Genomic DNA, 27,603 nt, shown 5'->3' with positions numbered 1-27,603 from the left:
GGGCGAATTCAGCCCAAGGGAGCAATTCTACCCAGTTGTCTTGGTTGGCTGAAGAGAACATCCTAATAAAAGTCTCAAGATCTTGATTGACTCGTTCCGTTTGTCCGTTAGATTGCGGATGGTAAGACGATGAGAGTGCTAATCGTATGCCCAAGGTTTTACAAAGGGCCCGCCAGAATCTGGAAACGAATTGTACTCCTCTATCTGACACAATCTCAGACGGACATCCATGGATGCGGAAGATTTCTTTAATGAAATGTTCAGCCAGAGTAGACGAGGAAGGTAAACCGGACAGAGGGACGAAATGAGCCATCTTCGAAAATCTGTCTACCACTACCCAAATAGTATTGTGATTCTTACTTGGTGGCAAATCAGTAACGAAATCCATACTAATATGGGTCCAAGGCTTGGACGGAATGGGTAGTGGTCGCAGCAACCCTGCTGGAGTTCTGCGGGAGGATTTGAACTGAGAACATAAATCACAGGAAGCAATAAACTCTTTGACGTCTCTCCTCATTGAAGGCCACCAGTAACTACGAGAGAGAATCTCAAAGGTCTTATGTTCACCGGCGTGTCCAGAAAAACGAGAGGCATGGAACCACGAAAGGATTTTCCTCCTCAGAGTAGGAGGCACGAGGGTCTTCCCAAATGGTAGCATTTTGGTGGATGACGCAGCCAGAGAAATACATTTGGGGTCTAGAATAGCATGATTGGGAACCTCTTCTACATCAGAGGACGTCACAAAAGCTCGAGATAGAGCGTCAGCTTTCTTGTTCTTAGCAGCTGGTTTGAAGGTTATAATTAATTCAAAACGGGAAAAGAAAAGAGACCATCTTGCTTGACGAGGGTTCAAGCATTGAGCAGATTGCAAATATGACAAGTTCTTATGATCCGTGAAGATCGTCACAGGATGGCGAGCTCCTTCCAACAAGTATCTCCATTCCTCTAATGCAGCTTTGATGGCCAGCAACTCCTTGTCCCCGATAGTATAGTTTTTCTCTGCGGGCAGAAGACCCCGAGAGTAGAAGGCACAAGGATGTAATTTTTGTTGCTCCGAGCGTTGGGAGAGAATAGCTCCTAAGCCCACATTAGAGGCATCTACTTCTAGGAAGAAGGGGAGTGTCACATCAGGTTGTCGCAGAATGGGAGCAGACGAGAAGGACTCTTTGAGGATTTGAAAGGCTTGGAGAGCCTCAGATGACCATTGCTTAGTATTAGCCCCTTTCCGAGTTAAGGCCACAATGGGAGATGCAATGGATGAGAAGTCTTGAATGAAGCGTCTATAGTAATTGGCAAAACCTAAAAAACGCTGGATGGCACGAAGAGTAGTTGGCTGAGGCCAATGTAGTACAGCATTTACTTTGTCTGGATCCATCTTCAGGCCAACTCCGGAAACTATATACCCCAAGAATGGAATCTGGGGTAACTCGAATGAACATTTTTCCAATTTACAGAACAATGAGTTTTTCCGTAGTCTGGAGAGGACCTCTGCCACATGTTGGTGATGAGAAGGCAGGTCCTGTGAGAAGATCAAGATGTCGTCCAGGTAGACAACGACACATACATATAATAAGTCCCGAAAGATCTCATTGATGAAACCCTGGAAAACCGCGGGGGCATTACACAGCCCGAAGGGCATTACTAAATATTCGTAATGCCCATCTCTGGTGTTAAACGCGGTCTTCCATTCGTCACCGGAACGGATTCTAATTAAATTGTAGGCACCACGAAGATCCAACTTAGTAAATATCCGAGCTCCCTTGATGCGATCAAATAGCTCAGTGATCAGCGGAATGGGATACCGATTCTTGATAGTAATGGCGTTGAGTCCACGAAAATCTATACAAGGGCGTAATGATCCATCCTTCTTTTTGACGAAGAAGAACCCAGCTCCAGCGGGAGAGGTGGAAGGTCGAATGAACCCACGCTGGAGATTCTCCTGTATGTACTCAGATGTGGCTTGAGTTTCAGGTAACGAGAGAGGATAGACCCGACCCCTGGGAGGAGTCTTGCCAGGTAGAAGGTCGATCGGACAATCCCAAGAACGATGAGGAGGAAGACGTTCAGACTGAGCTTTATCAAACACATCGGCAAATGAAGCATACTGAGGAGGGAGTCCCGGGGAGGACGATGAGATGGAAGATTGCTGTACTTTAAGAGGAATAACTTGAGAGAGACAACGATGGTGACATTCAGGCCCCCAAGACGTAACTTGAGGGGTGCGCCAGTCAATCTGGGGAGAGTGACATTGAAGCCATGGAAGGCCTAAGACAATCGGACTTGTCGTAACAGGAAGAATTAAAAACGAAATTTCTTCATGGTGTAGTACACCAATCTGAAGGGTTACTGGAGACGTACTCTGGGTGATGAGACCATTGATGAGACGTGATCCATCTATAGCCGTCACAGTAATGGGTGTTTTTAAAGTGATCACTGGTAGGGACCATTGATTCACTAGTGATTTAGAAATGAAATTTCCTGCTGCTCCGGAATCAATCAATGCCTGTGACTCAAAGGATTTGGTAGCAAAGGAAATCGTAACATCGAAAGCGCAGACTTTAGATTTCATAGACAATGGAGAGGACTCCAGGGACCCTAACTTCACCTCTCCAGAACTAGTTAGGGCCTGGCATTTCCCGATTTCTTAGGGCAAGAACTGAGCATATGTGTGGAATCAGCACAATAGATACAGAGTCTATTCTTTACTCTTCGTTTCCTCTCTTCTAAAGATAATTTGGAACGTCCTATCTCCATGGGAATCACAGAAGGTGAAACTGGACGAAATTGAGGGTTTAAACGAAGAGGTGCTTTAGCAGAAGTTGTTTTCTCAGATTCTCTTTCACGAAATCTCATGTCTACACGATGGCAAAGAGAGATCAAATCTTCTAGTGACGAAGGAAGCTCTTGGGTAGTCAGTGCATCTTTAATTTTATCGGAGAGCCCCTGCCAGAAGGCGGCAACTAATGCTTCAGTGTTCCACTGAAGTTCAGAGGCTAAGATCCTAAATTGAATGACATACTGTCCTACTGTATGGGAGCCTTGTCGCAAACGAAGAATGCTGGAAGCAGCGGAGGTCACACGACCTGGTTCATCGAACACACTTCGGAACGTGGAAATGAATTTGGCACTATCTTGTAGAATTGGATCGTTTCTTTCCCACAGAGGGGAGGCCCAAGCCAGGGCTTGTCCAGAAAACAATGAGATAAGATAGGCCACTCTGGAACGATGGGTAGAAAAATTTTGAGGTTGGAGTTCAAAATGGACTGAACATTGGTTAAGGAAACCTCTACAAGTTTTGGGGTCCCCGTCATATTTTGACGGAGTAGGCAGGTGAAGCGTAGGAGCTGTAGACACCTGGGATGGCACTGGGGAAACGGAGGAAAGCACAGGAGCTTCAATACTAGCTGTAACAGTCTGTCCAGATGTTCCTTGGGAGGTTAACGATTGGTAACATTGAAGTAACAGCTGTTGGCGAGCATCCTGTTGCTCCACACGGCTGACCAGATGCTGCAGCATCTCTTTAGCAGTAGGTTCCGTATCTGGGTCTGTCATGGCCTGATCTTACTGTCACGGGCACTAGGAGTCTTTACCCAGGGATCACCAGGTGATAGGCTTACCAGAGCAGTATAGGTGGTAATATGGTACTCTGGTAGCAGGGTGATCACGGAACAGGAAATAGCAGATGATGAGATGCTCAGGAAAGTCTATGACTAGCAGCACTGGCAATATGGAGGTAGTAATACACGAGGAACTGTATGGACAAAGGACACGTGAAGGTAGTCAGTGGTCTGCGGTAGCAAGTTGTACCACTGCTATAGTGAGGAGGAATGACCAACAGAAATGAGGAGGTGATGAGAGTCAGCGGTCTGCGGATAGCAAGTTGTACCGCTGTCTGAGTGAAGGAATGGAATCCAAGTGGAGGTATCCGGGGAGTCAGTGGTCTGCGTTAGCAAGTTGTACCACTGCTATGTGAGAGGATACTGGAACAGGTGAAACTGTAAACAGGAGTCAGTGGTCTGCCACTAGCAAGTTGTACTACTGAATATATATGTGAGGAGGTGCACGGGGAGAGACTGCAACACAATATATACACGGGCACCTTGACTTTGATCCACAGTAATATGCACAATATAAATGTATAAATGACTGAACAACACTGCCAATATAGAAAGTCTCTTGAAGTAATCCGGCATGAGATAACACAGTCAATGATGGCAGTAGAGTCAGCAGATAGTACACTCCAGAGGAGAACCAACACAGTCAATGATGGCAATAGACTCAGCGGATAGTACACTCCAGAGGAGAACCAACACAGTCCAGCAAGGTATGCAATACACAGCACAGTCAATGGGAAGTATGCATACCGTGGTTCAGGAGAAGGCAGTCAGACAGGAGTGCAGAGATACCTGAAGGGCAGGAGGCCAGCAGGATACAAGTCCCTGGATGGGTGAAGCAGGGGTCTAGCAGGTGCAGCGCACAGGTAGGTAGACCAGCAGGGAACACAGGAAGGCGTGGAGAGCGGATCAGCAGTAGATGGATGAGTAGCGCTGAGAAGTAACAGCAGCGGGTCTCTGCGGGAACACGGAGGTAACCAATAGCAACCAGCAGGTGCAGTAACGATGGGACACCGGAGCAGAGTTGAACTGGAACAGATGATCACGGAGAGTAGCGGGTAGCAATAGTGGCAGCAGACTCAAGGAAACACGGTAGAGTAGACAAGGACTGAAGACTGAAGCGCACAGAGGCAGCGGATAGGAATCAGCTAAACAGTCACGATGAAACACAGACGGGTTGCAGGTTGAAGACTGTAGTGCACGGAGGCAGCGGATAGGAATCAGCTAGCAGTCACGATGATGAAACACAGACGAGTTGCAGGTTGAAGCCTGTAGTGCACGGAGGCAGCGGATAGGAATCAGCTGGCAGTCACAATCATGAACAGGTGAGTGGATGTGGTTGAAGCCTGTAATGCACGGAGGCAGCGGATAGGCATCAGCTAACAGTCCCAATGATACATGGTAGAGTTGAAGTGATTAGAAGACTGTAGTGCACGGAGGCAGCGGATAGGAATCAGCTCACAGTCACGATGATATAGTAGATGGTAGAAGTGGTATGGGAACCACAGTAGCAGAAGTGGTTTGGAAACCACAGAGGTAGAAGTGGTTTGGAAACCACAGGAATCAGCAGGGCTGAATGAACAAGGAAACACAGGAACACCTTCAGAGACTCATGGGGAATGAGACTCCAAGATCAGGCAACGTGGTGTTGACCACAGGTGCTTAATATAGGGAGGTTGCCTGATCTGCCAATTAAGTTAAAGGAACATACACTGAAGGTTTGGAAAGGGCTGCGCATGCGCAGTCCCTCAGGATAGAGGACGTCCACGGTTCCTAATAGTCCGGGAAGAAGCACTCACAGTCCGGTGAGTGACACTGATGAGATTGAATCTCTGAAAATTAAGAATAGCGGTCTAGCTATTTCTGAATTTAACTCCATAAGGACCCTTGGGTGTATGTCATCTGGACCTGGAGCTTTATTTATCTTAATATTTTTCAGTCGCCTTTGGACTTCTTCCTCTGACAACCAAGTATTAATTAATGGCATAGTTTCATTTCCATTTTTATGTATTACTTCTACCATTTGTTCCTCTCTAGTAAATACTGAAGAAAAGAAAGTGTTTAATACCTCTGCTCTCTCCTTAGTATCATTTATCAATTCACCCATCTCACTTCTTAGGGGTCCTATATTATCTTTTTTAATCCTTTTGCCATTTATATACTTAAAAAACTTTTTAGGGTTTGTCTTACTTTCTTTTGCAACATGCCTTTCATTTTCTAATTTAGCCAATCTAATTTCCTTTTTGCATGTTTTATTACATTCCTTGTACCTACGGAAGGACTCCTCTGACCCTTCAGACTTAAACAATTTAAATGCACGCTTCTTCCTTTGCATTTCTTCCCTTACCTTTTTATTTAGCCACATTGGTTTAGACTTAATTCTTTTACATTTATTTCCCATAGGAATGAACTTATACGTGTATGTTTTCAACAACATTTTAAAGACAGCCCACTTTTCTTCCGTATTTTTTCCTTCAAAGGCTTTGTCCCAGTCTATGCTCTTTATAGACTCCTTTAGCATATTAAAATTTGCCTTTCTGAAGTTTAAAGTCCTAGTTGATCCCTTATACCGTTGCTTCTGGAAACTAATTTCAAAAGAGACCATATTATGATCACTGTTTCCCAAGTGCTCCCTTACTTGAATATTTGATATTATGTCTACATTGTTTGTTATTACTAGGTCCAGTATAGTCCGGTTCCTTGTTGGCTCCTCTACTAATTGGGACATGTAATGGTCTTTTAGCGTGCTCAGAAACCCATTTCCCCTAGCTGTACCGCAGGTCTCAGTACTCCAATCAATGTCCGAATAATTAAAATCCCCCATAATTAAAATTTGACCTAGTTGTGTAGCCTTTTCAATTTGCTGTAGAAGTTGGGCTTCCTCAATCGTACTAATATCTGGCGGTTTATAGCATATCCCTATCAGCAACTTCTCTGAACTTTTTCCTCCGCTGGATATTTCCACCCACAATGCCTCTATATTATCACCAATATTCTCATATATAACTTCCTGAATACTTGGTTTTAATTCTGGCTTAATATAAAGACATACTCCTCCTCCCCTTTTATTTACCCTATCCCTCCTGAAGAGAGAATAGCCTTCCAAGTTGACTGCCCAGTCATGTGTATCATCCCACCAGGTCTCCGTAATACCTATAATATCATACTGCTCATTCATTGCTACTAGCTCTAACTCCCCCATTTTACCTGTCAGGCTTCTTGCATTTGCAAGCATACACTTAAGTCTATTGCCTCCCTTAGGTATTTCTTTTTCCTTAAAAAAGGGCCTCTCCTTATCGGCTATGCTTCCCTTTCCCCCCTCTCCACCACCTTGACTCTTGTTAAATTCCTCCTTACTACTCTTAATGTCTATCCCATAAATACTTGCTTGCCCCTCCCCCCCGGAGCCTAGTTTAAAATCTCCTCCAACCTTCTAACCATCCTCTCCCCTAGCACTGCAGCCCCCTCTTCATTCAGGTGCAATCCATCACGACAATAAAGATGACAACTGACCGAGAAATCTCTAAAGCAAGAGGAGTAGTAATACTAGTAAAAAGAGTAAAAAACTTTTCACTCCACTATTGTAGATCCTGATAGTCGCTTTGTTATTATTGATGGTAAACTGATATGTTTTATTTTACTTATATGCTCCCAATGTATGCAGAAAATGATTATTTCGGACCCTATTGTGTAAATTATATATCCCATGCAGATACCTCTCTCACAGTTTAATCTAACAGCCTAGCTTTATATGCACAGACAAGCTGCAAGAGCCTTTCGTTCTCATTTACCTAAAGCGGGGGTAATTTTTTTCGATCGTCAACTGAAATTGATTGAAATTTGAAGGGCCCAGGACCCTCTATATAAAAAATGTACTTGTCTTTCTGCAGCACATGGATCTTCTTCCCGTATAGATTATTTACTGTTGTCTGATCAACGTCCACCGAATATTATTGAAGCAAAAAATAACCCATGGTTTGGGTCCCTTTATATCTAATTTATTCCTCCGATTTTGGGAAATATGCTAGATGCTGCCTGGGAGTCATTTAAAAATACTAATTAGGAACATAAACTGGAACCTTTCTTATTTTGGCAGGCCGCTAAAGCAGTACTTCGAGGTGAAATCATCTCTTAATAAAATATTCATAAAAAAAACTTTTTTTTTAACTTTTTGATCATTAATGCTTTTATTATTGACAGGTGGCATTAATTATATATTTTTTTCTGTGCAAAATTATAATCCACATAGGTAATGGACATATTGTGTAGTTTCTTTTGTAGTAGAGCAGAGCATTAAATAATTAGCCCCAACCTAAACTCCACCATTAAATTAATACCCTACCTCCCACCCATGAACCATTAAGACAGCCCCCCTACCTTCATATCACACAATATATTAAGACCCTCCCATTCCACCCTTTAGCAGCCCCCACTCCCATCCTACACACCCTTTAGCAGCCCTCACTCCTATCCTACACACCCTTTAGCTGCCCTCACTCCTATCCTACACACCCTTTAGCAGCCCCCACTCCTATCCCCCACACCCTTTAGTAGGGTGCCAGCCACTTAGTACCACACTGCCCCCTCGCTACACATTATTTGATGTTTGATTTTTTTAAACCTCTAAAAAGACACCAGTCGGCTTCCTGAGGCCATCGGCCTACCGGGACTACAGGTAGGTTACATGACCAATCCGCCCCTGGTGATGGGGACTCGGATGGCACGGGAACTTAGTTTTTTGTATATTCTGTTTTTTTGTATGTATTTCTGACATTTGGGACTTAAGGTTCTACCTTATGGCAAGGAGAACCTTTAGTTTTAGTGTAAACTTCTATTGTGGCTCAATGTTCATATATAGTTTATTATTTATTATATTATTACTATTATGAACAGAACAATTCATTTTTTCTACTGATGTCATTGCTGAGTTATTGTCTGGTTCTTTCTTATGGATTATATGGGCTTTTCTCCAACACTCTATGACATTAAACAGCTGACACTATACAGGAATTATTATATTTTCACTCATGTGTGATGTTTTTAAATTCTCTAGGTATTTCTGTTCTTATGTTTTTTTCATTCTATATTTTATGCATACCATTCTTTACTAAAGAACAATTGTTTAATTTAAAAAATGTTACTTTTAGTGCATATTGCAGTTTTATTAATGGTTTAAATTAATGATGAGAATCAGGGGACGTCTGGACTGTGGGTGTGTTACTTTTGAGTATAGTGTACACTTATTAAATGTGCTAGGCTAGAGCCACCTAATTGAAAATATAAGATGACTCCAGAAAACCCCTTGAGAACCAACAAGAAATCAAGTCCTTTTGTGTGAAATGGGTTCTGCGGCCATCTACAAACCAGGGATCGCCACTGTTAATGCACTCTCTCCAGCCCTTGAGCCTCAATGGAATATCTTGTTCTGAAAAACTGAATAGAGGAAGTGGATAGCCATTAGAAAAAGGGACTCTTTTCTATTGAGCTCATCGCCTATAACATATACACTTGGTCAGTGCCTTTTTTAGTCATTTTAGTTTTCTATCTAAACTATGTAAACAATCTAGCTCTCATAAATCAGGGCATTTCTTATTAGAAAAGGAGGAAGTCAAAGATTAATATTTTCTTGATGATTGATTTAAAAAAAAAATAGCAAGTTATTGTTAACAGTAGTTTAGTTTTCCATCCTGAACAATATGATTGAAAAATGTTAGTGACAGTGATTTATGAATTAACTCTTTTGATGTGATTTACGAATTCCTGAAGGGAATAAAGTCACCTCGTCATATGCAAAACATATAGAACATCGTTTAGAATTTGATACATTTTGAGCCCCGATATACACATAAAATTTATGTATCAAACATTGCAGACTAAGGGGCTTATTTAGAGTCAGACATAAGATACGCATTTCCATACTGTGCACAAGCACCAAAAATGTACATGCATACATCTGTATATAGCATACTTGCCAACTCTCCCGGAATGTCCGGGAGACTCCCGAAACTCTGTGAATCGCGACAAAAACTGCATTTTGTCACGGGGAAGGAGCCAAAATGCCGCGAATTACCGCCCCTCCCGCCCACCAACCACGCCCCCTGCCTGGAATCTCCCAGAATTAACTTACCAAATGTTGGTAAGTATGGTATATAGTTATTTGAGTATCATTGACTTACTTCCCCTCACATCTGGGGAGGGGGAGCAGAGACAGGCAGGAGCAGCATGCATAGGTCAAAAAGTGTGTTCATGTAATTACGATGAAGATAGTCATGGACGTATCCGCAAATACACCTTTTAGGAGCAGTATCTCTTGCGGGTGCTGAAGGGCTGAAGCAACAATACCAAACAAAGATGATGACTATCAGCAGTACTATCTAGCTGCTTCTGATTGGTTGCTTCATTGACCCCTCCGACTGACAGTTCTTTATCTTTAGAGTTGTGTCTATATTATATCAAGTCGCGGCTGTCTATTTGCATTACTTAAGACAACATACAGGATATAGATCAGTGAGTTCACACATATGCAATCAACATAACTGGTCTAATGAAATTAAAAATAAAGATCCACAACAACTGCAATAATGTGAATAAAACAATGTTCCAATTTGTGTTCCTTAGTCCATCTTAATATTCTGTAAATGATTGACAAGATACAACATTTCTTCCAGTTATTTATAATATGTATGTTGCAATCTACATTAATCCACTTTTACCTCGTTATGGAACAATGTGCACCTCCCTGAATTAGCGATGGTACATTATAGTGCTAGTGTGATAGAATCACGCCCTCGGACATATATTCATAAAGACTTCGCAGCTGAAGTTAGTGTGCTATTGGGGGCTTATATGCAATATCTCCAACTTAGTCTTGCAATGAAAAGAAAGTTAACAAATTTTGTCCCCACAGTATAAATGTCTGGGTCAAAGGATCCCTTCCATCCGTCCATCTGATTATCATTATCATTATTTATATTATGCACTGTTTTATCCACTCATCAGAAGAAACAAAGCATAAATAAATAAATAAATAAAGGGACTTACAAGGTAGACAAAATGCGATGCTTCCACCTGAGTCATTTTCATTTGCTGGGTTGAAGATTTTAGTAGGGTCCACCAGGAGTTAACTTAGGAAACCCCCAACCAAGTATCTGTAAGTAAGCCACTTAGCACCTTTGTTATAAGGTTGTGTAACCTATAGGCTTGTACCCTGATAAGTAGTAGGTGATGTACAACAATTTTATTCTCTGTCATGGGTGAAAAGGTGAAGACCAATGTAACCACAATATGAAAAAATATATAGCAAATTGGAAAATAAATTAGCACATTAATAGCAGTAAATAACAAACAGTAAATAAACAATCACTTTAAACAACTCCAATGCAGGGTTGTAAGCATTAAGAATGAGGCAGTGTATCGTTACAAAGAGGAGCACTTTCTGGACCGTAAGATTGGCCTCAATTTGAAGAAGATAAGGGAGAAATAGATAGTATTTCAGGGCCTGATTCATTAAGGATCTTAACTTAAGAAACTTCTTATTTAAGTCTCCTGGACAAAACCATGTTACAATGCAAGGGGTGCAAATTAGTATTCTGTTTTGCACATAAGTTAAATACTGACTGTTTTTTCATGTAGCACACAAATATCAACTTTAAATTTCAGTGTAAAAATAAAGCTATCAAGTATTTGTGTGCTACATGAAAAAACAGTCAGTATTTAACTTATGTGCAAAACAGAAAACTAATTTGCATCTTTTGCATTGTAACATGGTTTTGTCCAGGAGACTGAAATAAGTAGTTTCTTAAGTTAAGATCCTTAAAGAATCAGGCCCACAATCTCAATATCAATAGTGAAACTGGTAGCATCTCCGAAGAATAACAAAATTGAAGAAGAAAATGTGCAATATGATAGAAGACAAAGAAAATGGGAGTTGTTGTCCCAACAATATTAAATATATATATATATATATATATATATATATATATATATATATATATATATAAAGCAATGTTGCAGGTAGCACAACCAGTTCTAGGAGCAATTGGAGATTTATAGCACACCATGAAATAACATGTCTTCAATAGGCACAGCCAAGTGAAATGGATCAGGAGCGGATTAGTCTCTTAGGCAATAAGCACTATTAAATGTTGAGAATGAGGAGAGGAGGAGCCCCAGTAGTGTAGGGCAATGCAAGGTTACCTCTGCCTCAAATAGGCTGTAACATAGGCAAATGGCGCAAAGTGTGGTGCAATCCAGAGCTAGGCAGATGACTTACACCTGCAGCAGACATTGATTAGTTCTGGAAACTGAGAGGGCTCTTTGAACATGTATCAAAGGTCTGGAAGCATCTCCAGTGCATATCCTGTAAATGGCAAAGTAGATGGAGTATTAGCAATAGAAGGAACCTGGAAAATGGCAACGAAATCGGACAATCAACAATTGACAAGAACAACTCTGAACTCTCCCTGGATCCCTGTACTGGTCCTGGGCTTATTTTATCTCCGGGATGGACTTGGACTCCCTCTGATCCTCTGACAGAATGTACAGGACCTCTGATAGTTTACTCTCAATCAGTGACAGACTCCCCTCTGGAATTGTCAGTTCCCTCTTAGTTAGTCTAACAGCTAGCTGTAGCAATCTTGTAGCTCTTTCTGATAGATTGTAAGCTTTTTTTTACTAGAATGGCAGCTTTCTCTGTGAGACTTGCAGCTCTGTCTAAGGGATGGGTGTCCAACTCATTTCTATAGTCTCAAAATGCAGTGAACGCCTTCCAGTTCTCTTTCTGGCTTTATAGCAATTGTAAACACGATATTTACTCTCAATTTATGATTCTTCTCCTTTTGCAGGATTATTAGCTGTATTTGCACTGGTTTTTATGCTTATGCAGCTCCTCACATTATGGCAAATGTCCCAGCAATGGCCATGCCTACCATCTCCTCTGCCACACTACTGCATTTCTCTTTCTTCTTCCCCAGTTCTCTCCTGGCATTACTTCCTATGTCCAGGTACCTAGGGCATGCTGGAAATATACTGTTTGATAACAAGTCAGTCACATAATCACACTTGTCTGGTAATTAGGGGTATAAATATTAATGTATATGATTAATAGGCAATAATTTTAACATTTTCCAGGAAAATTTGCTACTGCGGCCACAGAATCATTTTGTTTCCATTGGCCAAGCATATTTAAAGAGCTCAGAGTCATTTACTAAATTAATATGAGGAAATGCAACAAATGTAATTTTGCACAGGGACACCTATTTGTTTGCTGAGCACATTCCTAAATGGCCACCCTTGTTCAGCTTTTGGGAAATGAAAATGTAAAAACATTATGCATCACCTTTTGTAGGATTGTGGGTCCAGATGGAAATATGTATGGTGTATACAACAAAAACGTGCGTCACTTCAAAGTCCAGCCTCCTGTCACTTTAAGACCGCCCCTTCCTTAATGTCAACCTTTACATTTTAATCTCATTTATACCATAAATAAATCATGAGTGTAAGGGACTGCCTATATGCTATGCATCACATTTTCTAGCCTAAATTTCTGTTTATTACATTTAAAAAATGTGCTTAACTGCAATAAATGTTCTTAGAAAATGCAAAAGTCCTATTAAAAATATACAATGACTATTGATTACCAACGCCTCCAGAACATCCATAAAAAGAAAATAGTCTTGTGGGGAAAAAAGAGACTTTAAAGCCCTACACCAACCTGGGAATAACTCCAAAATACCTCTACAAAGTCTTAAAATGCAGTGAAATGCATGTCAGGCCCTCTATTCATCACTCTGCTTAGTAAACACAGGCCAATGGGGAAAGCCACACCAACAAATCATAACTTGAATTGGGGAACCCCACTGAGATCAGGAAGTGTATTCTGGTATGTGGGATGATGTACTAAATTAAAAAAAACACCACTACAGTGTTGAATACAGTTCAAAAGACTTTGCAACAATACACATAAATAATGTCAGCTGACAATGTAGAACACCAAGCATTTTTTTTCCTCCTCTGCCTATGAAACTGAGCCTTCCTTCTGAAGTTTTGATTACTGACGATGACTCAAGTGTGACTGAAATATTTCCAGTAAATGATACACAGTATGACAGTATTATAAACTTTATTTTTACTCACAATACTGTACAATGTTGTGTTCAGTATATTTTGTTGCATATGTCTGTAGCAGCATGGGGTTTCACTTTGCACACACAAGGCCTGATTCATTAAGGCACGCAAAGCGAATGTAAATTATGTTTTTTTTAAAAAACGTACATAAATCGTGCATATGCATGGTTATATTCAACTAAGAGCGGATCTGAAGAGAAGTCTTTTGTTGATTACGGGTCTAATTATGCTCTGCTCTAACAGACAATACACTGCAGGATACGTCCAATACATATGTGGAATTTAAAGTCACAAAAGAACGCACAGAAAAAAAAATAAACGTTTTCAATTATTGTCACCAATTATTAATATAGTCAATTATGACATTAAAAAACATTTTTTTCCATCCAATACATCTTTTAGTATGTTATTAATGTCTACTGTACATAAAATGCAGTTTTATAGTTGCTTCTGATTGCAAATAAATGTTCTAGCTGTACACATTTTGGTCATCACTAGTTATCGGCACCTAAACCCGACCTGTAGCTGGTGCAAGTGATACGACAGAAAAACACGTACCTTTGAGATGCCCATAACTTGAATCAGATATTGCTGCATGTGCTCAAGCTTGGCATGCCCTTACTATACATTAACTACGTGCATACGCTCATTCCCCTACCCGTTGCGCCCATGAAGTCGTTGGCTGTAGTAATGGTCCGTCTCTTCCATAGGGCACGATGGGCAGGTGCCCGGGGGCCCTGCAGCCCAGGGGGGCCCGTCAGAGGCAGCGAGAGAAAAAAGTTCCTGAAAAAAAAAAGAAGAAAATACTTACCTTGCTCTCAGCTGGCGATCCGGCTCCCTCCCTGGTCTCCTCCTCCGTGCTGCGCTCGCAGTGCATGTCGGGCGTGACATCATCACGCCCGCCCGACATCCATTGCGGAGGAACTTTTTTCTCTCGCTGCCTCAGACGGGCCCCCCTGGGCTGCAGGGCCCATATATATAATCTTTTTTTTTTTTTTTATATATATATATATAGGGGCAACGGTGCACTGCTTTGCCCGGGGGCCCCAAATGTTGTTAAGAGGGCCCTGGTCCTTTGCGCTCGAAGATTAATTGTATGTTGCTGCGTTCACTGTCATTCAATCCAGTTCTGGGGGTGTGCAGAGAGATTTTATGCAAAATACAGTATGTAACAGCATTTACGTTTCTTAATGAATCAGGCCCACATTATGCAAAAATAAATTACAAAGACAAATCCAACCCCATGTACAGCAGTGCACATCATGTTGCACAGCCTCATGTTGTTATTTGAGCTCTGTGTAAAAGAACTCCTGCTCCACTGGCATATAGCACCATTACAGATTTTAGTAGCAGCCTTTTGGACAGGCCTGTTAGTTCCTCCATGATTTTGTAGCTTCTTTGGTGAGCTGTGTGAAGTCTTTATCAGGCATAACTTTGCTAATCAGAGTACCTATGCAAGAAGGTTGAAATAAATAAATGAGGGGATTTTTTGCTCCACAGATGTTCACCTGCTAAACTTGGAAACTCTGAATGCATATGAACCCTTTGTCATAGAACACTGATCCCTCTTAATAATCCCAGATTATGTTGCTGAAGAGAAGTTGTATATTATTTCATCCCTTTAGGCTGTAGTGAAGCTGTTTTGTTTGTTTTTACACTTGTTGACTGCAGAAATAAACCTGTGTTTTAAGAAGCCTATCGACTCTTGTCAAAGCCTTCCTGCTAGATAGTCTTAGTTAAGATCTGTAGAATTACACCAAAATACGTATGAGTGAATTGTTGCAAAATGTTGCGTAATCGTGTTTCGCAGCAGAACAAGCCATTTCACACAAGTACACCTTTCGCACTGTATTTGTAAACTTGCACATTGCAGAATGAATAAAGCAGGGATAACGACAGACAATTCTTTTTGCATGTGTATGTTTGAATGAAATGTGTAAATTTCCAGGCCAAATGTGGAAAGAAATATTACAAGTGAATGATCCATGTTTTTAAATGTATTGTCCAGCTGTCCATTAACTTAATTTGACATTGTTAACCCATTCACTCAATTTTTAAATTCTTAGTAAAATTAGATATACTACAATTTAAATTTAACATGCAAAGATATTACACTACTTAGCACCTAAAAAGGGACACTCATTGCATTGTTTACACCTATCAGGTGTACAAATGTCCTGCATAGGAAACCCACCTACAGGTGAGGATTACTACATACTACATAGCTCCCAACTTTTTAAGTTGGGGAACCGGGAAAATGTTAGAAAGGGTGTGGTGTCACAGGGGCACATCCAGCACTTCCCAAAGTGCCAGAGACAAAGGCGAGCTTCTTTAAATTAATGAAATGTGTACAAGTGAATAAAATCATTTGAGACGGCAGCCAAGGACAAATGAGACCAAGGTGCATGTGCAAACAAAAAAAAAATGTCCGGCGCTCAGAAGCAAACAATATATAAAAAACTCACTATGTGTTAGCATATATATAAAGGAGAATTTTGTGCACAACATAGCTATATTGGGTTTACGCTCACCTACCAGCATCAAGGGATCTCCTATAGGTGAGTCCCAAAGCTTGTGATACAAATTTATATTCAGGGTGTCCCATTTAAGACCTTCCCCTGAACCTCCATCTTATAAAGCCTGCAGCACCTGGAGGGAGGGATCAAGTCCCAGAAAAACAAACTAGAAAATAGTGAAAGAGAACAAGGCGCGCTTCTTTAACTTAATGAAATGTGTACAAGTGAATAAAATCATTTTAGACGACAGCCAAGGAATTGCCGCCCAGTCCTCTTCCTCTCCTCTTCAAACCTACGTGCTCCAGTGGAAAGAGCACCCGTCACCCATTCATCACTGCACAAACAGTATATACCTCCCAACCAGAGGCGGAACTAGTGAGCTGTGGGCAACGCTGTATTGCCTAAATCGGGACAGTTGGAAGGTATGTTATTAAATGATAATAGACATCTCCTAAAAACTTGCTGACATGATTGAAAACGATTTTATGATATCGCCTCTGAATAACAAGAACTCAGTTTATACATCTGTAACCTACTCACTCTCCATCTGTCTGTTTAGAGCCTTGAGGAGTAATAATCATGCACCAGGTCTTAGGTGTTACTGCTGGGTGTCACTTGCATATACTGTTTATCCCAGCTGGGTATTGTTTCACCTGCTAATTTACTCTTGTTACACAGGCCTGCTGGTCATTTCACTTTCTCCCAGTAGCAGCTTGTGTTATACAGAAGCAGTGAGTGAGGCTTCACACTTGATAGTTGTTTTTAAGCCCCCAGCAGACAATCCAAGTAACTCAACACCATGGTAAAAGAGAATTCCTCCTATTACTTTTTTCTCCTTGGTCCTTGAACTTCTTCCTCGTAGGCTACATAAAATAACAAGATATTCTCCCCAAGTATAGAGGTGATTAAGAAACTGAACAGGTAACACACAAATATGCCTTAACTCACTTTAGTATATATACCAGCAGTAATAATAAATCAGGACAATAAAGTGATGGTTAGGTGTATCATAGATCGTTAATAACAACATTTTTCTTTTGCAAAACACCTATGGATGGTTTTTGGAGTTGGCAACCTCTAACAGATATACCACATTTAAATTCATGAGAGGACTATGTTGAAGACTACCTGCTTATACCCTACTGAAATCGCTTTTGCTTTTCATGAAGATATTAGAATATGTTTAAAACCTTTCTCCAGACAAAAACATAATAATCCAATTCATAAGATGGAAATTAAAAGGAATCAAGATTGCATAGAGTACACAAACAAGCATACATGCTTACAGTACATATACATTGGTGGGTATACAGCAGTTGTACTCATATTATTCTATTAGCCTAAGTGGTGCTTATCTACTAATACATTTTCTATCAACTGTACATAACATGCTGTTGTTACTAGTATATACTTGGTCCTATCTTGATGAAACAAGTCATATTATGCTTTCACTATATACTAGCCAAATGCCAAACAGTTATTAATCCATTAATGTTTTTCAAAGTTAAAGTTTGCAAGTTTTTTTTAAACTAGTTCCCTTTAACAGTAAATCATTCAACCAGAGCTGTTCTTGAACAGTGGTCTATGACAACTCTTATTAATCCATATTCATAAAAAGTTAGATGTATGATCTTATATCCATATAGAAATGATGACACCACAATCTTCCTGTAGCAGTTTGAGCGGAGACTTATATCACTTTGCTGCTATTTACGTTTTAGATGCTCAGTTTGAATACAAGTTAGCTTAGTCCTTTCCCTTTAAAAATTGTCTACATATGGGCATGCAGGAGTTACCTGACTTGAAATACTTTGTTCTATTGATGTTCTATTGACATTTTTTTCTGTTCATCTGTATTTTCTGTTTTGAAGTCAAAACACACGTTAAATGTCATTTCTGCTTTTTACACAAAATGAGTCAATTGTGTTACTCAAAAACAGAATATTTTGATATTTTATAACTGCAGTCACAGTTCCTGAAAGATTTTGGGACGGCATGTTAAAATTTTTTAAGTAGTAATAATTGGAAAGTCCCTAGAGCTCATTGATGCTGGTTCATTGGTCTTAATGGGTGTTTTCAGAGACCCCAGTGCTGTGAGGCAGAAGTGCTAACAACCATGTTGTTAGCACTTCTGCCTCACAGCACTGGGGTCATGAGTTCAATTCCCGACCATGGATTTATCTGTGAGGAGTTTATATGTTCTCCCTGTGTTTGCGTGGGTTTCCTCCGGGTGCTCTGGTTTCCTCCCACACTCCAAAAACATACTGGTAGGTTAATTGGCTGCTAACAAATTGACCCTAGTCTGTGTGTGTGTGTGTGTGTGTGTGTGTGTGTGTGTGTGTCTGTCTGTCTGTGTGAGGGAATTTAGACTGTAAGCCCCAATGGGGCAGGGACTGATGTGATTGAGTTCTATGTACAGCGCCCCGGAATTAGTGGCGCTATATAAATAAATGATGATGATGTTGTTAATGACTTTACCTAGAGTATCTTTCAGAAGCCTTGACCACAGTACTATATAGTATATACCCTCTTTGGCAGCTAAGTTTATCATTACGTGGTATGATATTCTGTATATCCATAGAGGAAACAAGTGTGGTCAATTGAGAATTGTATATTGGGATTAAGCTCTAGATATACTATTGTCCTCCAACTAGCTATTTGTGGCAAATGCTCACATTTTACTGTGAGTAAAGTATTTAGTTTCAGCAAAAATGAACCGTCCTTGGGTGTAACTTTTCCACAATTACAATGTGTATCACTTCTGTTTCCTTCAATGTAAGTAGAGCATTAAATGGAACATTATCTTTTTCATATTTAAATTTCCACTTTCAATTGATTTTATATGAGAAATGTGTGATATGAAAGACATATGACGTAAATCATTGGAGATCCTCTTTAAAGTGATATTGCTACATCAATGTAGCTGGAAAGTAAAAAAAAATCTAGCAAAATAAATTATAACATAACAACAAAAAGTCTACTTAGTTGAAAATGTGCAGAAAAGTGGAGTATTTTCTGTAACACAAAGTGAACCTAATTATGTCCAAATATCTTACACTTGCAGTTACATTGAGTGAATAATTTGGTTAAGATTAATTTATGGGTATAATGAAAAACACAGTTACCAGAAGAGAATACAATTCTAGCATAAATAATGATTCACTTTCGGGCAATGTAATTTTCTCCTCATTTAAACAACCCGTACCTCAGTTGGCCAATAGTGTTAATTGACTTATGTGAGAGTTTTCACAATGTGGTAGAATGATTCATTTCAGATCCCATATCATACCCTGTAATAAAGTCTGACTGTTCTCTCAAAATGGTGACTATGACGTGGTATCTGTTCAACCTGATTTACTGGATGTTGTGGTCAGACAATCTCACAGCAAATGGTCAAATTATTTAGATATTTAGCTTTAAAATGAAAATAGTTTAAATAAAAGAGTAACATTGCTATTACATTAACTTTTAATGGAGATACAATGGGCCTGATTCATTAAGAAAAGGAAAGCAAAAACATGAGTAACTTTGCAGCTTGGCAAAACCATGTTGCATTGGAGGGGAAGGTAAATTTAAAATGTAATGGCAGATTTATAGTTGGGGTAGGACATGTCCTAGATCAACTTTAAATTTCAGTGTACAAATAAAGCTATCAAGTATTTGTGTGCTACATGAAAAAACAGTCAGTATTTTCTTTATGTGCAAAATAATAAACTAATTTGCACCCCTTGCATTGTAACATGGTTTTGTTGAGGAGAAAATTTTTTTGCCTTACTTTCCTTAATGAATCAGCCCAATATATTTTGTGGAAAACTTTCTTCTATAAATTACCTTTATTTTGGCATAGCATGCATTAACATGGAATACCATAGATTAGTGTCAAAGACATCCAGCATGGTGGCTAAGTGCTTAGCATTTCTGCCTCACAGCACTGGAGTCATGGGTTCAATTCCCGACCATGGCCTTATCTGTGTGGAGTTTGTATGTTCTCCCTGTGTTTGCGTGGGTTTCCTCCAGGTGCTCCGGTTTCCTCCCACACTCCAAAAACATAGTAGAATGTTGACTGCTATCAAAATTGACCCCAGTCTCTCTCTCTCTCTGTCTGTGTGTCTGGTTATGTTAGGTAATTTGTAAGCTCCAATGGGGCAGGGACTGATGTGAATGAGTTCTCTGTACAGCGCTGCGGAATTAGTGGCGCTATATAAATAAATGGTGTTGATGATGATGATATTTTAGTGCATGCAATATCATGCTCTAACATCAGGGGTGTTGTGTCAGAGATTATCTTAGTATTTCCTGTAGCTCTGGTGGCTCCATTATAATGTATGGAGATATCAATTTCCATAAAATCACTTTCACCAAGTGTCTATTAAGATATTTGGGTGCCTGTTTACTCACAGACTTTCTGCACTGCAGCCAATTATCAACATAGGGTCTAAGCCAGTGGATCCCAAACTTTCTCAGTTCGAGGAACGCTTAGGGTCCCCATAGTTTTTTCAAGGCACCCTAAGCCAAAATAATTACCAAGTTGCCCCTGCCTTGACTACCACCAGCCTTAGCTGTGGCACCCCAGTGAGATAGCCACGGCACCCCAGGGAGCCGCAGCACCCAGTTTGGGAACCACTGGTCTAAACCATTGGTAAGGAAAGGTTACAAGAACCTTTAAAACCTCAAATTAATTTTTTATCTATGAAATAATGAAGGTAAAAATAAATTTACAGTATTAACCTGACATTCCTCTGCAGCTCCATTAAAAATAAAGTGCGTTACTTTACCCTGTTAAAGACATCTGAAGCCACAGCTGCATGGTATTTTAATGGAATCTGATATAGGTAGGTGAAATTTAGTCAGTTAAGCTGCTGTCACATCATTGGCCATGCATCTCTGAATGAATCCACCACATCACACAGTGCATTTCTCCAGAGCTACTTTAAATATTGTATACCTGAAAGGCTATTTTTTAATCAGAAAAAAAAACAAACCCACAATATATATATATATATATATATATATATATATATATATATATATATATATATATATACTGTACATGCAATTTTCTAGATCAAGGTGAATGTAATCTCTTCTTTTTTACTCTCTTCTCCAGTCTCCAGTGCAGCTATGAAAGTGGTGCATGGAGACCAGCCTAAAGTCTGTTAGGGTAGAATGGTGGCAGCTGATGTGCAGCATCAGAGGATGTCTGGCTATTGTCTAGGGAATTGTGTAGGGAGGTCAACTGCAGCATTGGATGACTGGTGACCAATGTGGCAGCTGGGAGGAAGAGTATGACAGATGGGATACCATGAAACAGGGAATTGACCACATCAGTCCCCAAACTATTAACCCTTTACATTCACACCAGACTACAGATTATGTTAACCTTTTACATACACAAATACTAGTCCCCACAGTTTATTAACCGTGTATATACACACACCAGGCTACACAGTATATTAAACTTTTACATGCACCCCAGTCCCCAAAGTAAATTAACATACACAGTATATTAATTATCACATTTATTTTATCTATAGTATAAATATTTAGTTTTTGCTTCATTTTGGCCCAACCCCGCAATGCAAAAACATAAGTTTGCAGAGGCAATAGGGCCAAAATACGATTCACCACAAATCGGGTCGCAGAGGCCCTCATTCCGCCCACTTCACTAGGGAGTGGACAGGATAAGGGAAAATGGCCTGCACCTCCAGGAGTCCGGGAGACCTACCCAGAATTCAGAAGTCTCCTGGACATTCCGGGAGAATGGGCAAGTATGGTAGAATAGAAATTAGAATAGAAACTCCTCTGTCTAATTCTTGGAAGTCTCCACAGGTCCTGAGGAGGGGGAGTGAAGGGAGGAGAGAAGGAGGCGAGAGGGATGTACTTTCAATGAGGTGGGTGGTCCCAGAAGAGGGGCCAGATACCAGGAAAAACAGCAATGCCTGGGCCATGTAGCCCCGCCTCCTCCTAACTGAAACAAGAAAGAGGATGATAGCCTGCCCATTATAAGACCAGCCTGGGAAATCTCCAGGTGCCCCTAGTGCACGACCTTGGCCCCAAATCTATGGAAAGGGGCAGAGCCCTCTGGCAGTTGGGTCCATCTGGGATTTTAACAGTACCATGGTGGGGTAGCATCACAGGGATATGACCCTAATTTGTCCTGATTTTCAAATTGAGAATGGTGAGAGGTATGTATATATTATATTTATGTTTATATATTAACTAATAGCATAATGAAACTATCAATTATCTATAATGTATACTTAGTGTGCAATTCTTGCTGATTTCTGCTTCTTGGAAGTCTTCGCAGGCCCTGAGAAGGGGTAGGGGAAGGGAAGAAAGGAGAAGAGAGGGAGGGACCAACTACCAGGAAAGCAAAAACAAAAAATATGCCTTGAGGATAGTGAAATTGGATCCAATAGACTGGACCTTGATGAGGAGACAAATCAATTCACTTAATAAGAATACATACTACTCTAAAGACATAGTTATAAAGATAAGATGTAAGATAAATCGTTATCAATGTGATAAGTGCAGCATAATGAATAACCATATTTTTACCTTACAACAGAATCTGAAAAGGCAATCTGCAAAGTATAAAACAGATAAAAACTACACCACAAAGGCAGCAGAGCGGGCAGAGAACATTAAGAAGAACCGTTATAAAGACATCCTTCCATGTAAGTGAGATAACCTGCCATTCACTTGTCAGCCATCATTTCCAGACTTTTATATGATCTATATTTACCTGCTCATAAAGTAATGAACATCATTTAGCTGAAACTTTTCCATCCTTTTTTATTGTGATAAACCTGGTATTTATTTGTATTGTCATATGACAGACAAATATGACAATGTAAACAAAACTAAAATAAATTATTTATAGCACTCACTCATAAATGAGACTGACACATACAGACTAGCAGTGGCGGATCCAGGGTGGGGGGCGATCGGGGCGATCGCCCCCCCCTAGCAGACACTTGCTGCCGACGGCTGCACAGTATGTGCAGGTCCGTCCAGCCGTGACAGGCAGGGACAGTGTGCTGCCCGGCTGCTCTGACTGTGTTTAAAACACAATCAGAGCAGCCGGGCAGCACACTGTCCCTACCTGTCACGGCTGGACGGACCTGCACATACTGTGCAGCCGTCGGCAGCCTAAACTGTTAGAAAGGGGCGGGGCCTAAATCGCCCCCCTAAATCGCCCCGGGTACAGTAGTTTTCTAGATCCGCCCCTGCAGACTAGTATAGTAGATGCTCCCTTAAAGACTATTCTGTACTTACATTTATTTAGCATTTCATTTTATATATTACATTTGAGATGTATAGCACTTTCTGCCAGGGCTTGCCAGTGTTTGTTTGTAGGTGTCTCTTAAAGGCAATGTTTCTGCATTTGTTGCTTGAACTGAGTTCTAATCAGATCAGTCCTACAACTGCTGGCAACTCCTGTATGTAGAAGCTAAGACAAATGATTCATTCTGCAAACTGGCCCCCTGTTGAAGTAGGGCCCAGTTACAACCTGCATATGTATCGCAAAATAAGAAACTTTTATTGAGCTGATATCATGACTAAGATTTTTATTACACACAATCCAAATGGTTTGCACAATGGAAAACAGGGATTTATATATTTTTGGTCAAATAGAACAATGTATACGCAAGGAGAACAGACTTTACATAGCTAAGTCCAGTAAAAACAGTAAATACCGAATTGTTCTTTGCTCCCCCTCTTCACCCCAACACGACATCAAAAGAAGGCTGCAACAAACCTTTTTCACAGTAGTTTACCAGGAAAATATCACCAGAGCAGCTTGTGTGACCTGGCTATCCGGCTTGAGCATGCAGAATGGACCTGGAAAGTCCGGACTTTTAGTTTTACTGTCCCTTATTAAAAGAATTTTAAATCAATAGGCAATGTTTGAAAAATGTTTTATTCAAATAATAAAGCATTTTTTCTTTCTTCCAGAGGCTACTGCAGCCCTGGGAGGTGGGGACTGGAGAATACAGATATCTTATATATCTTTCTATATAAATATCTTCCATCCTCCATGATTGAAATCCTGAGATTGCAATGGTGAAATGAGGAATGGGGGATTGCAGTGCTACATGAACCGCTGTAATTCTTGGTGAATAGGTTTATTATAGGTTCTCTATGCATGGAGAAGCCATTGCTGGTGAGGTCACCGCCAGTGATAGAACAGCGATAGCCCTCAGTAGATATGTGGGGCAGCACAGTGGCGAAGTGATAGCACTTCTGCCTCACAGCACTGGGGTCATGAGTTCAATTCCCAACCATGGCCTTATCTGTGTGGAGTTTGTATGTTCTCCCTGTGTTTGCGTGGGTTTCCTCCGGGTGCTCCAGTTTCCTCCCACACTCCAAAAACATACTAGTAGGTTAATTGGTTGCTATCAAAATTGACCCTAGTCTCTACCTGTCTGTCTCCCTCTCTGTCTGTATGTGTGTGAGTGAGTGTCTATATTAGGGAATTTAGACTGTAAGCTCCAATGGGGCAGGGACAGATGTGAATGAGTTTTCTGTACAGCGCTGCGGAATCAGTGGCGCTATATAAATAAATGATGATGATATTTCATCACAAATAGGACTTTTCTCCAGTTAATAAATAGACCCCAAGGCTGACCGTCCATATTTGGAAAGACTTTCATAGCACCAATATACATGTTTTTAGGGTGAGTTACTGCACTCAGTTTGTTTTTTTAAGCAATAGCACAGTAGGTGCAGTAGGCTTTATCTTGTCTAATCAAAAGTAATAACAGAGACAGCCAGCAGGAAATCCCAGTAATGACTCAAAGCATAGATAGTGTGAGATTGGCTGGGCAACTTATTTTCTTAATTCGTCTACTGTGGTCACTACTACTGATACAGTTTTTAGAGCATTGCATCAGCATTCGGGCAGATCACTTTACTAGCTATCTCTATCTACTGTAGTCTGTTGTAGAGAGGAGGCCTGACAGCTTGAAAATGTTTTACTGTGAGATTATCGTGAAAAAAATCAGCATGGTGTAAACTTATGACATTAGCTAATAGTTTTACATTGATAACGACTCCTGTGAAATTAATTAATTCACTCACGGTCAAAAAAAATTAAATTAACATGCTGTTAAAGCAAAAATGACCCATGTAGTGCACACCACACCACAAAATGAAGTGCTAAAGTAGTATTGCATGCAAGGCACCTACCAAAGGTGTAATTTAGCAGGGTATTACACAGTGCATGATGTGGGAAAACATTATATACCTCACATACATGGTTTGGTAAAAAATAGATATAGAATCATAAAAGTGAGTATTTAGCATGTACACTATGGTGGCATAGGATATACTATTTTGGTACAGCATAACAAAAAGTAAGGCTGTGTATATCAGATCAATTTGTCCTCCAATATGTCTTCATATTCCTCACACATATGTCTGATAAGCTAACTAATATGCCCGATAACCATCATGGAGGCTGGCATATTGACATAGAGGCAAAGGGCCTCCGGCTAGTCAATATGCCAACATAACTTTACAGACAATTAGATAGCCTATATGCCAGCGTTGTCTTACATGCCAGTAAATAGCCAAAGTGCCAATATAGGCTCATATGTTCCTATTTTATAGGGATGGTATAGCTCCTCTTCCTCCACTGCTCCTGCCTCGTCTTATTTCATGGGTATGTTAGGGAGGGAGAAGGTGGTGACTCATATCACTTGGCTGGGAAAAGAAATGCTGCTCAATTCCACCATGTGATGAGCTCTGGTCACGGTGAGATCATGAGACACAGTCCCCAACACATGACTGAACTAGGGGTCTTTGCAGGTCTAGAGGCCATTCAAGCGATTCACCCGAGAAGTGTTGCAGTGGTGACCAGGTGACCAGGTTGTTCTGTGTGCATCATAGAAAGTGACAAAAAGTGCAGCCTTCATTACTAATCCTGCAGACTGAGCTGTGCTGTAAGGAAAGAGGAGAGCTCAGTTTTAACAGCTGTTGGGGAGTAGAAACTGAAAGGGCAATCACACAAAAGAGGGAGCAGAGAAAGAGAATATATGAGATGACTCAGCCAATAAAGTAAACAAAGGGGTGCAGGTTAAAGTCATGGGGGCAGACTGGGTGGAAGAAACAAGAGACATAGGGGCAGACAAGAGGTAAAGGGACAAATAAAATGGAAGACAGTGTACAAGAGAGCAGCTTTTTTTATTTTATTGCTGCTGAAACTTTTTTAGTGGGAAGAGTTGAGGCTAAGGGGTCTATTTTATTACTGCTATAGAAAGTCTTAGGCTGTCTAATTTATCAATAAAATGTCACTGGTGCGATGCTCAGCTCCCTGGCAATACTGGTTGGCAGTGATAAGAGAAGTCTTAGCAGTTCCGTGCCAGTACATGGTCCCTCTGCACATGCTAGGGAACCCGACGAAGGCTACTGCTGGCATTATTAGTAAATAGGGAGAAGCATTAAATCCAGCAAATACGTGTGTTTTCACTGGATCTAGGGCTTTTCACCTATTAATAAATAGACCCCAAATTCTCCTCAACAACATTGATATCCCTCTCATGCCTGTTTGCTGACATCTGCACCCTGCTGACATGGCTCCAGTGATGTACAGAGTATAATAGCCTCCTAGGCTATGATAGTAGACTTTCATACTCTGTATGCCATGGTAGTACTGTGCAATATCATCAACACAGCCTCCACATAATAAGAAGGCTTTATATCAAACAAAGCTGCACTTCCATATCCCCAATAGACAAGTATGCAGGAGAGATATGAGAGTGTGGAAGAAAGAAATAAGGGGAGGAAAAGATGGGATCTGGTCATATATGTGGCAGTAGGTTAAGGGAGACAAGGTAAGGGAGCAGAAGACAGAAATGGTACGGGGATACAAGGGGACAGGTGAGTCAATCGGGGCACATATGAGGCAAAGGACACTGGTAAAGGAAGACAACAGCAGCAAATATGAGACAGCAGGCTGAAGAGGCATGGAAGGCAGAAGGAGGGCTGAAAAGAGGCAGTGACAGTGCTTATAGGCAATGTCACTGTTATACATTTATGTTTTGTGTTTTTGATATTGTAATTGGTGGTTGTTGTGCTAGAGGAGTAGCAATATGGGTCGCTGCAAATTGTAATCCCCATGCTACTGCTGTAGGCCACAGTAACTCCCTAACTTCCTGTCAAAAATTATTCCCAGGCTACTAGCACTCTGTCTTTCTGTTATTCAGTGAAATTCATAAGCCAATTGAAGTTTACTGTATGAGTAGAAGCTAACGAGCTAATAACATTTGGATGTGCAGTATTCTAGATACTCTTGACTATTTGTAGTGTTGGCCCCTTCTCTTACAGCAGCAACACAAAAAAGC

The 27,603-nt window shown here is 40.6% G+C and overlaps 1 protein-coding gene across 1 annotated transcript in view; it reads left to right on the top strand.

The window, feature by feature from the left end:
• PTPN22 (protein tyrosine phosphatase non-receptor type 22) overlaps positions 1-27,603 on the top strand; it is a 110,537-nt gene that overhangs the window by 32,171 nt on the left and 50,763 nt on the right. Inside the window, exon 2 of the mRNA XM_075196283.1 lies at positions 22,824-22,932. Within this exon, the coding sequence (XP_075052384.1) occupies positions 22,824-22,932 (109 nt within the window). The remainder of the gene's footprint in view (positions 1-22,823; positions 22,933-27,603) is intronic.

The sequence above is a fragment of the Mixophyes fleayi genome, chromosome 2 (assembly GCF_038048845.1).
Source record: "Mixophyes fleayi isolate aMixFle1 chromosome 2, aMixFle1.hap1, whole genome shotgun sequence".
Lineage (NCBI taxonomy): Eukaryota > Metazoa > Chordata > Amphibia > Anura > Limnodynastidae > Mixophyes > Mixophyes fleayi.
Note: the sequence above shows the minus strand (reverse complement) of the source record. Positions and strands in the feature narration are given on the sequence as shown.